Source organism: Microtus ochrogaster, chromosome 16 (assembly GCF_000317375.1).
Source record: "Microtus ochrogaster isolate Prairie Vole_2 chromosome 16, MicOch1.0, whole genome shotgun sequence".
Taxonomy (NCBI): domain Eukaryota; kingdom Metazoa; phylum Chordata; class Mammalia; order Rodentia; family Cricetidae; genus Microtus; species Microtus ochrogaster.
The window spans coordinates 13,703,276-13,715,944 of NC_022018.1; the positions used below are offsets into that span (position 1 = coordinate 13,703,276).

The window sequence follows — 12,669 nt, forward strand, 5'->3', positions numbered from 1 at the left end:
GAGAAACAAAGCAAAGGGTGTAAAATCCGGGGGTTAAAGTCCTGGTAAGGAAGTGATTGAAACCGACCAGAGAAAATTACAATACTTCTTTATAGATGCTAATTAGTTCCCTACAGAGTTGGTGTGTAGAGTGTTTATTTCACAACATTTAGCATATACTTATCTTTAAAAAGAAAGAAAAAAACTTTTAAAGAGGTTTCTCATAACTTTGGAGGATTCAGCGGTTCGCTGCTTATTACTCAGCCTATCTGGGGGGCATATTGGGCTCCTGAGATTCAAGGGGGCTGGGCCTGACTTGCAACAGCAGTTCCTGTCCCTACTCCTGTGTGAAGTGTTTGCCTCTTCCGAGGAAAGCCGGCAGGCTGCGTCCTGGGTCACCAGAGCGGTCACCTGTTGAGCGGCAGAGGCGGGGACAGCGGCCGCCTCCAGGGCACAGCCCCCAGTCCTGGCGACAGCGGGCGGGTGGCGGACGCTCTGGGACCCGGGCCGAGAGAGGCCGGGCCCTGGAATGCGGTCTTCCCTGGCGAGGGAGACTTTGCACCGGAGTGGAGACTAGTTGGGGTGGGGTTTCGCCGGTCCTCTCCGCCCCACCCCCGGGCCCCCTTCCAAGCGCTTTCTGCGAGCTTTCCGAACTGCGCTCTGAAGTTTCCAGAGTGAGGAGCCTGGGCGGCCGGCAGGGACAATGGAAGAAGGCGAAGGCCAGAAATGTGAGCCGAACCTGCCTCCCTCGGCAGACAGCAGACAGATGCCCCGTAAGTAACAGTCCTCAAAGATGGAGTTACACGCACGCTGCTTAGAACTGGAGACCCAGAGCCTGGCGCCACGAAAAGTCTATTTCTTTGCGTGGGGGGGGGGCGTTTGGGAGTGGGGTTGTGCGTTTTCAAACTAATCCCAGAGCTGTGGTTTCTTGGCTCTACTTTATTTGTGGAGAGATCTTCCTAAGTCGGGGAAGAAGCGGTGCATGGTGTCAAATTGGTCGAACAGTGAACAAGCAATTTGTGCGGGATCCCTAAGCAATGACAAATGAATCACCCGACAGCGTTTTGATAATTTCCCGGTGCTTCAGGAGGCTCTGAAAGGCAATTTTGCGCCTACCTTCTGGGCGCTGCGGTTCCATTCATTGGTTAGGAGTTTTAATGGGGGGGGGTGCTTCTTGTAGGATACAAAGTTTTGCAGTGCTTTAGAGTTAAATTGAAGCTTAAGAATGTTTTTATTTTGCAGATCCGAACGGCAGGGGAGTACTTGAGCATCTGGATGATAGATAGAACTCTGGGGCTTTCTGTTTAAATGTAAAAGTTGGGAGTTCTTAAAACAGCTTTCCTGTATTTTCTCCAGGCAGTTTCTTTTCTACATTGTGTTTATAATAGACTTTTCTTTTCCGTAGGGAATTTCCAGAACCTTATATAGTTCCAAATAAATCTTGCCGGGAGGGTGGGTAGCTGCAGACAGTGATGCTGGCGCCCATCGGCCCCTCTCACTGAGTAGGCTGTCGGGGCACCTACCACACAATCTTGAACCGCCCCTGCCCTACCCGTCCAGGTTCATGCAGGGGCCAGTTAGTAACACAAAGATGTGCAGGAGTGCAGAGCTGCGCACGGCAGCGCGTGGGAGTGGGGATTATGCACAAGGGAAAAGGTGTGTGTTTTTTAAAATAAAAAAAAAAGGAAGTAGCACATGACTCATCCACACTGAAAATGCAAAACCGAGCCAGACAGAAGAAAATACAATCAGCAGAGAGAAATCCCCCAGCCAACTGAAAAGGAAGCCTGTCTCTTAAATTCTCAATGAATCCCTGAGCCTGGGGGGCGTCAGTCCGCTCGTCTGAACGTCGCAGCATTTAAGCTTGGTTTTAGGCTCCCGGGGTTGGTGGCATCCAAGCTAAGCCCTCCTCCCCACTCACTCTTTTGATAGGGCCGATCTTCCTACAGGAATTCAACCTCTGGGACTGTCCTAAAAAAAAAGACCCCGATTCTAGAGGGGGCAATTAGACCAGGACCAATTTAAGAACCAACTCTGAAACAAGCGGAGGAATTCATTGATGTTTCCGAGGTTGGGGTGGTCAGATCCTCGCTTCACCTACTGGTCCACTCCATGAATATTGAACTTCTGTTGTGTAGTAGTCACTGTACCAGACGCTGGGGATCCAGCGATGCAGAACCCAGATGAAAAACAGTCCCCTTCATTGGACTGATGATGTTCTAAGGGCTAAGGGTGGGGCAGAAACAAACAATGAGAAAATAAGCCAAATGAGGAGCCTGTCAGATGGCTGGGATGTTGGATTTAGTAAATAAAGCGGAGAAACGATGAGTCATTTTAATGCATACATATTTCTTAAAGATTGTGTGGGATAGACTTAGACGAAAAATATTTTTTATGCTCCTAAGCTTCCTATTTTACTGGAGATCCTTTGTTTTATCTGGTGATTCTGTTGGCTAAAAATAAGGCTATAGGGAAAAATAAGGGAAGAGCAAGGAAGTGGGGGTAAAATCAAGGATTATGAGAAAGCATGTCAGTGAGGTGACACTCTAGCAGAGATGAGAATAAACCAAATTCACAGCACGAGAGGGAAGAGCAGGAACTTTGGAGGAGGAGAGGGGGAAAAGGGGTTGAGAGGTCTCCCAGGCTGGATTCTCTAGGGCTTGTAGAACTGTGGGGAGGTCTTTGGCGCTTACTTCATGGGAGGTGGGGTGCTTCTAGCAAATATGACTTGCCTTTTATTTAAAGAAATTAATTTTAGTTAATTAATTTGGAACCCTGGTAGAGAACCTAGAGCCGTAAGCCTCTTAGGTAGGAACTCAAGAACTCTACCAGGCGTTCTTGAAGGCACTTAGTGGCTGAGGAGTGGTGTGCAGCTTCACACAAGTGGACTGGGGGAGGGGCAGCGAGCCCTGTAAAGGAGGCTCCTGAAGCAAAACAGGCAAGAAAATTCGTGCTGCTTCAGGCTAGATGTGATAAGCAGCAGGTGATAAGAAGCAAGCAGATTCCTGAGGTACACTGGATGCAAAGCCAAAGGAATTTGCTAAGATCAGACGTAGTGTTGAGTAGAAAAGAGAAGTCAGAAACACCTTCAAAATAATTGATCCAGGTAGCTGGAAGGACGGAACTGCATTTACCTATGGGGGAAAGCATTTAAGAGAAAGAGCTGGGGGGTTGGGGAGCAGCATCTCCTTAGTGTGTGTGAGGACTAAGAAAAGTACACAGGTGTTGGTCAGTGGGTTGCCAGGAGGACTGGAGACTGAGCTTTCCCTCCTGACTACCTCTGTGCTGATTGATGGCCCCGGGCGCCCAAGAACTAAGATTGCACCTGGGCCTTCAAGAAATGACAGGTTAGGGACATTGGAAGGGGGTGGGAAAGTAGTAAAAGGAGAGAGAGTCCCAGTTAGAATCTCAAGATTTGGTTCTGGCTGCTCCACGCGAGCTTCATCGTGTGTATGTCATTGCGTGTACGTCATTGCGTGTATGTCGTCATGTGTGCTTCTCTGAGTGTGCTTCACCGAGTATGCTTCAAGTGTGTGTTTCACTGAGTGTGTTTTACCATGTGTGCTTCATTGCATGTGCTTCACCGAGTGTGTTTTACTGAGTGTGCTTCACCGAGTGTACTTCTGAGTGTTTCACTGCGTGTACTTCACCGAGTGTGTTTCATCATGTGTGCTTCTCTGAGTGTGCTTTACCGCGTGTGCTCCTCTGAGTGTGCTTCACCGCGTGTTTCACTGAGTGTGCTTCACCGCGTGTGCTTCACTGCATGTGCTTCACCGTGTGTGCTTTTCTGAGTGTGCTTCACTGTGTGTTTCACTGAGTGTGCTTCACTGCATGTGCTTCATCGCGTGTGCTTTTCTGAGTGTGCTTCACCGTGTGTGCTTCTGAGTGTGTTTCACCGCCTGTGCTTCACTGCATGTGCTTCACCGCGTGTGCTTTTCTGAGTGTGCTTCACCGCGTGTTTCACTGAGTGTGCTTCACCGCGTGTGGTTCTCTGAGTGTGCTTCACTGCATGTGCTTCACCGCATGTGCTTCACTGCATGTGCTTCACCGCATGTGCTTTTCTGAGTGTGCTTCACCGCGTGTTTCACTGAGTGTGCTTCACCGCGTGTGCTTCTCTGAGCGTGCTCCATTGGGGTGTGCACGGCTTTCTTAGGGTGAGCTGAAGGAGCAGCATCTCTGAGGCCCACATCACCTGCAGCTGCATGTGCTCATCTGTTACTGTGCTCTGCTCTGTATCTCTGCCTGTGTATCGGTTTCTGTGGTTACAGTGTAGGGTTCCTGGGCCAGGACTGTGTCTCACGGAGTGACAGAAGGCCAACGACACTACTCCGGAGACATTGTGTTATCAGGCAGCTGTCCACAGGGAAATCTTGAGTGAGCTTGTAACTCACACCTTTGAGAATAAAAGAGAACTCTATAAATAATTTTGCTGGGCAACAGGTGTAACTCAGAGCTATTTAAGAAAGGTGGCAGGCATATGGTCATCTCAAGAATCTGGGGAACAGTGATAGCACCCTGGGTTACGGACTTCCTAAACTTTTTTTGCCCCTGGAGTCTTTCATCTGGGAAGATTTGTATGACTCTGGATATATACAATTGTAAGAGAGGCATATAAATCAAACATTTACTGGAGCTAAATCATAAAGAAGATTATTTTAAAACAACCCCTTTAGAACTGGAGAGATATCCCAGTGGTTAAGGGTGTGCACAGCTCTCCAGAGGACTCGAGCTGGAAAGATAGCCCAGTGGTTAAGGGCGTGCACTGCTGTCCAGAGGACTCAAGGTCCCATGCTGAGGAGCTTACAACCCCTCTTAACTCCTGCTCCAAGGAATCCAATGTCTTCCTTTGCACTCTGGGCAACTGTATTCATATGCACAAATGCACAGTTATAATTAAAAATAAACCCTTTAAATAAATATCATAAACATCAATTAACTGTAAAAGAAAGTTCTTCTCCCCTCCCCCATTTTTCTTTTTTTGAGACAGTGTCACTAGTTAGCTCTGGCTAGGTTGGAATTCCTTATACAGACCAAGTTGGCCTAGAGCTCACAGGAATCTTCTTGCCTCTGCCTTCTCATTGTTGGAACTGGGATTAAATGCATGTGCTACCATGGTTGTGTGTGTGTGTGTGTGTGTGCGTGTGCGTGTGTGTGTGTGGTGTATAAAATATGATCATTTATAAAAGATGAAAACAAATTTGCACACTAACATGAATGTGCTTGTTTATTTTTATATAAGGATTTAAATCTTGGCTGAATATTTGATATGGCAAGATACAGAACATCTTTAAAACTTTTCAGTGTTGATAGTTTGATTTTATAATAGTGCTGAGAGCATCATGATACAAACATGCAGCACCAATGTCAAAAATATGTTTAAAGCCGTTTCAGAAATTGTGGAAATTCTGTTCTAATTCCAAGTCAATATTTGCTAAATAATTTTTTTTAAATGAATCTCAAGTCAGCATCTCAAACATTCTAAGATAAAAATCACACATCCTAAGATAATACATGTTGAAGACACACTAATTTGATACATGCTGAAGGATGACAGTAGGAAGCTATTTAAAGTCCTTATTTTTTATAATTAAACCATCCTTTTTCTATAAGAGCATAAAGCTTTGCATAAATAGCGAAAGCACTGAAATTCAAAACATACAGTAATTGAATCTGAGCCACAGTATTTACAGAAGCATTTGCTGGCAAGTTGTGGCATGGTGGCAGATGCCATGCGAAGCATGCGTGGTGTGTGTTCAGAACCAAGCAAGCATGCATGGTGTGTGTTCAGAACCAAGCAAGCATGGTGTGTGTTCAGGACCAAGCATGCATGGTGTGTGTTCAGGACCAAGCAAGCATGCACGGTGTGTGTTCAGAACCCAGGATTCTGGGAAACAAAATGCAATGTGAGCAAGCGCTGCCAGAAACCTCTCTGATTCATTAGAACTTGGTTGTTTTGTTTTAAACATAGTCTCAAGTAGCCCAGGCTAGCTTGAACTTTGTAAGCGGCTAAGTATGACCTTGAGCTCCTGACCCTCCTGCTTCTACCTCCCAATAGCTATAATTACAGGCACACACCACCATGCCTGGTTTTATGTGTGTTGCTGGTTTACTTTTTATTTATTTATTTATTTATTTATTTATTTATTTATGGTATGTGTGTGTGTGTGCACCTGAGTCTATGTACCACGTGTGCCTGCTACCTGTGGAGGTCAAAACAGGGTGTGGAATCCCTTGGAACTGGAGTTACAAATTTGTGAGCAATGGCTGAGAATCAAACCTGGCCTCTGTGAGAAGTGAATGCTCTTAACGTCTGAGCTATATCTTTAGTCCCTGATTATTCATATATGATTTTGAATTAATTGTTGCTTGTTGCAGGCTTCAAAACCCTTCACTGTTGCTAACTTCTTTCACAGCTCCGTATTTAGTTCTGTGACCCCCATAGGTGTTATGGTAAAAATAAGATGCTGCAGATTCCCAAGTGGTGGCAGTGGGCAGCAGGCATGAGGCTACAGTCAGCCATGAAGGCAGCCAGGCAGGGAGCCATGTGGCAGGTGAGAGACTGAGACAGATAGGCACGCCATGCAGAGTGAGGTTGGATATTTATTTAGTGGGTTATGGAAAGGAAGGGAAAAGGGGAGAAGGGGAAGAGCAGAGAGAGGCAGAGAAAGAGAAATGGGGGGGGAGTGGGGAGAAGGGAGAAAGGCAGAGCTGCCTCTTTGGGAGAGAGACTAGAGGTGGAAAGGAAAACATGAAGGTGGGGGAGGAGGGAGTGGGTGGGGCTTGTCTCTTAAAGAGACAGGACAGATCATTACAATCGGTCCAGAGTGTAAAAAGCTGTGTGTTTTTGGCAGAGAAGGCATTTGGTAGCTATTGGTTTAATTTGTTTGAGATGGGGTCTCATGTAACTCAGGCTGGCTTTAAACAAATGTGGTTGAGGCTGGACTTGAATTCCTGATCTTCCTGCCTCCTGCCAAGTACTGGGGTATGATGTGTTTCCTCATGCCTGGCAGTTGGTGGAATTTGAATCTGTGTCTTGTTTTCTTTAGAGGCCATGGTCTCTTAGTGTGATCCTTAGGATGTTGCCCACAACACAAGTTCCTATTCTGGCTTTTAAGAGCATTTTGAAAACTATGCCAGAGTCCATCCACCTGTTTGCCTCCTCTGGCCAGTGACTGGCAGCCTCCTGTGGAGTACCAGCCTAGGGAATGAGAAGCATTCAGTCTGCGCTCTGAAATAGCCCATTCCGTCTCTACCCCGTGTCTTCTTTCACTCTTCAGAGCACTGCCTGACACTCAGATCGCATATTAGTGCGTTTGCTGACTGTCTCTCTATTCATCACGTGGATGCTCCTATTCAGGGAGAGATACAATCTATCTTGATCACTGCTCCACCACCCTCCTACTCCCTCAGCGTTTGGAACAGGCATTTCATCAATATTTGTGTGAATGAACAGTTCACTCTGTCAGTTAACTTGAATCCACACAAGAATGCTTTTCTAGATTAGGGAGCAAGCTGTTCCTATTTTGTATAAAATCTATACCAGGAATTGTATTTTATCCTTGACATTATTTTTTTAAGAAATGTATTTATGTGTAGGAGTGCTTTCCTGCATGTGTGTCTGTGCACCCCATGCCTACCTGGTGCCCACAGAAGCCAGAAGAGGGCAAAGATCTCCTGCAACTGGAGTTACAGACAGTTGTGAGCTGCCACGTGGGTGCTGGGATTTTAACGTGGGTCCTCTGGGAGTGTAGCCAATGTTTTTAGCTCCTAAGCTCTCTCTTCAGCTCTCCCACTACTACTACTACTACTACTATTATTATTATTATCATGAATATGTGTGATGCGATTGCAGATATACCTTGCTCCCTGTGTAGAGGTCCGAGGACAGCTTTGTGGAGTTAGTTTTCCCCTTCCACCATTCTACAGCTTCCAGGAATTGAACTCAGGTGGCCAGGCGTGCTAGCACTCCTCTTTTGAGCCATCTTGCCAGCCCACTGACCTCAGTTTATAAGGTCTTTTATAGGGATGCAATGGCCCCATTTCAACAGTAATTCCTGTACAAGTTTGTATATGGTGATATCTCTGTAATATTGACAAGAGGACCGGAAAACCAAGAGACACTGAACTGAGTGTCCAGTAAACATGGCCATTATTCAGGCCCAGTGTTCTTGGTGGCTTTATATGGTCAGGGTCAATTTCCTGGTCCCACATACTGGAGTGTGTTGCCCTTGAACTAACCCTTGGGTCCTCCTTTGCCCCATCAGCACACTATCCTTTTGGAGGTGTCTCCTTCGCATTCATCTGGTGAAGTGAAGATAGATACCCTGCACGATTATTTAGGAGACCCAGGGGTCAGGAATGAAGGGATTCTTGTTACTTCTGCCACATTACAGTCACTGGAATTAGTACAGGGTTCCAGATTGACGGAGAGTACAACAATTGGACTCTGCCTGTGAGCAGCCCAGGGGCTGTGTCCATTCCAATAGAGTGCAGTGGTTGTCACAGTAAGTTGTCACCCAAAGGCTTCACAGCCAGGCAGCCTCTCCTTGAAGACCAGTGCTCTTTGGCAAGGTTGGAAAGCTCCATCTTTCCTAGTGTGAGGGCCCACTGGCTGTAATCCTAGCATTTGGACAGCTGACTCCAGAGGTCAGGAAGTGTGAGTCTGGCCTGGGCTGCAGAGACTGTCTTTAAAGAAACAAAAACAAAAACCAATCACAACACTGCAGCTATGAAGTGAGGAGGAGCTAGGGATGTGGGGTAGTAGGCAAAGTGTCTGACTCACAAGCAGAAGTACCCGACTTTGGTTCTGCAGAACTTGTGTAAATAGCTAAGTGTGGTGCACTTGCCCATGGTCTCAGCCCTGGAGCTGGAGACGGGAGGGTCTCCAGGTTTGCTGATAGCCAGACTAACAGAATTTGATGAGCTCCTGTTTTTCTACCTCACAAAACACAAGGTGGGGCATGGTAGAGGAAAATACCTGCCCTTTATCTCTGCCTTCCACATAGGCGTGTACAGACACATTCACAAATACAAGTGTGCATACACCATATGCAAACACACACACATACAAAGGAGTATGTGGACTACCTAATATTTAGCAGGGTATGTGTGTGTGTCTTAGATATCCATCTAAGACAAGAGTTCATGCTCTATTACACAGCAGCCCCAGCTGACCTGGAATTCACTATGTAACGTAGGCTAGCTTTGAACTCCTACCTCAGCCTTCTGAGTGCTGAAATGGTAAGCGTGAGCCACTGGACTCCCTGACCTTGACCAAGGAAGAAATTCTCAGAGAATTTTAATTCAATGGTAGAGTGCATATTTAGCATGTACAAGACTCTGGGTATAATCTTCAGTACAAAAAACAAAATTAAAAGCAAATAAGATAAAACAAAATAATTATCCCAAGAAGATAGCTGCACTTGCGCTGGTTCCCAGCAGGTTGTGGAGTGGCCAAATGATGCAAAGTCCCAAATCCCTCACCGTGTCATCTGACTCAGCCAGAGTAACCAGAGCATGGCAAAGACACCGGCTCCCACAGTCCGGCAGTTGCCTGTCTGCCGAGCTTCTATGTGAACGGCTCCTTGGGATGCTTGCCTTCCTATAACCTCCGCCTTTTTGCATTCAACCTCCCCAGCCCCTCTCTGCTTTTCATGTCCAGGAAGCGGACTCATCCCTGCTGGAGTCCCCAGGTCTCTGAGGAGCAGCTCTTTGGTCCGCCTGCCCTCCTCCTCCCCACTTCTGCTCTGGAGTATCTTTAAGGGCTGGTTTTCCATTGGAAGCTCTTGCTTGCTCTTTGCCCTGCTGGAAGTGGGCTCCCTGGAAGAGCTTGGGAGGGGCAGGAAGAGGAAACAGGGCTGCCTTTCAGCTTTGCCCAGGCCTTGTCTTCAGGCTACAGCTTCACTACTTTGTTGGACAAGGAGTCCCAGAATAGCAAAGAGTCGGACACACCCATATTTACATCTTAGCACTAAAGTTCTCTCCAAACAAGAAATAGAACTGCCCTTCTGTTTGGCAGCTCTAGAGCCCCAATTGTGCTTTTCTCTATTCATACGGATAATGAGGAATTGACCCGCTGGGTCTGACACCGCGACTGTGGAACTCTGACAAAATGCACTGTGCCCGTTCCTTCTCTTGGTTATGATGCCCCGCCTGACGTTATGCTCAGCTAAAAGGCCGCATTCTCCCCACATGACTACAATGGTCCAGATGCCAGTTCTCCTTCAAGAGTCTGGTAGCTGCCAAGAGCAGAGGAAAGGGCCTACGTGATGATGTGGAGTGTGAAGTGGTTTTGTGTGGACAGTGTTGGTTTGTTCGGACGCTGATTCCTGGGGCTGGGACAGAGGCAGAGTGGACTGGTGGAGCAATGGATGAGGGTGATAAGACAAAGGTGGGCTCTGTCCGCCAGGCAGCCTGCATCAGCCTTCTTTCTTGCTAACTGCGGGTGCGGTTTCCACTCCTTTAATCCAAGACATGTTCAACCTTGTTAGACAGCTGGGAAATTATTTAGAAATCCACAGGAATGTGAAAGAGATAGAGAAGCAATGTAAAGTTGATGCAACTTCCCCCATAACAAGCATCAGGTAAGGCTGAGAGTTTGAAGTCCAGGCAGTGGGATGGCAAAGAGGATAATGTGCACTGTAGGTTGACAGTGACCTCAGGACCCTACTTCTATGTGGTCTCTCAGTTTACTTCAAGAAAGAAAGTGGGAGACTCCATAGTCTGTGGGGCTAACTGTTCTTGTTGTCTCGGCTGACCCTCCTGATCCCTGGATGGAGCAGCTGTGTTGCTGAAGGCCTATGAGTTCAACAACGTGTCTTCCACCTGTCTTTCTGACTGGTTATGTGTGACTCTTTTTTTATATTTATTTATTAAGTATACAGTGTTCTGCCTGCATACATGCCTTCAGGCCAGAAGAAGGCACCAGATCTCATTACAGGTGGATGTGAGTCACCATGTGGTTGCTGGAAATTGAACTCAGGACCTTTGGAAGAGCAGGCAGTGCTCTTAACCACTGAGCCATCTCTCCAGCCCTGTGTGTGACTCTTTATCCGTATGTCTGAAAAAATAGCCTTGCCAGAGATTCAGATTTGTTCATTAAGCTAACTGTCCTGGATAACTTTCCCATGGATTATTTTAATGTTGTCGAAAACAGTCTTGAAAAGCCACAGGGCTCTATCACTCACACGATGGTTTTGGCTAATACAAAAATACATGTGCAACACACACCGTACAAAAGAAGAAGTTGAGCATCTTCGTGGCACATGCTCTTCTCGGCCTGAGACATGCTCTTTCTGCTCTTAGCTTTGTTTTTTGTGGTGGTCTTGTGGCTCTGACCCAGAGCCTTGCATATCCCAGGTAAGAGTTTCACCTCTAAGTTCCATCTTCTGTCCTGCGTTCTCCTCTATGTAACAGACTCCATGACTTCTGAGTTATTAGGGAAGAGAGGCTAAAAAAAAGAGAAAAATAAAGATATTATTACTTGATAAAGATTATTCTTACTAACTAAATAAAATTATACTAACCCCTCAATACCTTCTTAACCATTCTTAAATGTTTATTCGCCTTCTCCCTCTCTAAGCTTACTGCTGAAACTAGTAAAGCTAATAGTAACTAATTGGGCTGCAGGATTGGGTGCATGCAGAAGAATTGTTCTTTGGGCACATTGAGCTTGGGAAGACTAGAACAGGAAAACTAGCCAGAGATGAAATAGTTTCCTTTTCCTGCTAGCTGGACTCTGCACTTGGAGATCTTCTATATGCAGAAGCCCCCAGACAAAGAGAGGGTAACAGTGTTAGGGTGTCAGTGCCTTTGCTTCTAGGGAACTGGTTTATGTCTAAACTATGGACAGCTGTTGCTTTAAAAAAATTGCTAAACCAACCAAACAAATAAATAAATAAAAATTACAAAGCCTCGTGGTAGTGGCATACGCCTTTAATATCCACACTCCACTTGGGAGACTGAGGCAGGTGGATTTCTGTGAGTTCCAGGATGCCAAGGCTACACAGAGAAACCCTGTTTTGAAAAAAAAATTATTATAATGGTAGAGGGGATGCACATGTGCCTGTAGCAGTCAGGAGACAGCAGGCAGAAGTCAGTTTTTTTATTCTACTGTGTGGGTGCTTGGGCTTGAGCTCACACCTTTGGTCTTAGTGGGAAATTCCTTAACCAATTGAGCCTACTTTTTCTAGAAAGGTTGTGAGAACTGGGTGATGGTGACACACACTTTTAGTCCCAGTACTTGGGAGGCTGAGGCAGGAGGATCTCTGAGTTCAAGGACAGCCTGGTCAATGTAACAAGCTCCAGGCCAGTCAAGGTTACATAGTGAGACCCCGTCTCAAAACGAAACAGAACAAAATCAAAGAAACAAAAGACTATGAAGAACCGTGTTCTTGAATTCTTGCAGCTTCTCGATGTTTGTTACTTTCATCCCCATCCTAAAAAACCGAAAACAACAGAACAAAGAAAAACAGGGTCAGAAGGATCTTTAACTTGCTTTGAACCCTAAGCACTAACCTCGTCAGCCCTCTTTGATCTGTTCTAAGGATAAGCTGACAGGACTCTGAAAGGCCAGCTTTATGTTGGAAGTCATCTACTTAGGTCAGAACCATCAAGACATATCCATGGCGCTTCTCTTTCTACGTGTGTTTCAGATGAAGTCGTTTGGGGGAAAATATGACCGAACCTTCA

At 46.2% G+C, this 12,669-nt stretch overlaps 1 protein-coding gene across 7 annotated transcripts in view; it reads left to right on the top strand.

Moving 5' to 3' along the window:
* The first annotated feature begins 638 nt into the window (after nucleotides 1-638).
* Nucleotides 639-12,669, top strand: part of Kiaa1217 (KIAA1217 ortholog) — a 295,596-nt gene continuing 283,565 nt past the window's right edge. For 5 of the 7 annotated variants that reach the window (XM_005354733.3, XM_005354737.3, XM_005354734.3 and 2 more), the window contains exon 1: nucleotides 683-752. In XM_005354733.3, the coding sequence (XP_005354790.1) occupies nucleotides 683-752 (70 nt within the window). Of the gene's footprint in view, nucleotides 753-12,669 lie in introns of all 7 variants that reach the window. The other 2 variants (XM_026782971.1, XM_026782972.1) reach the window with 2 other exon arrangements.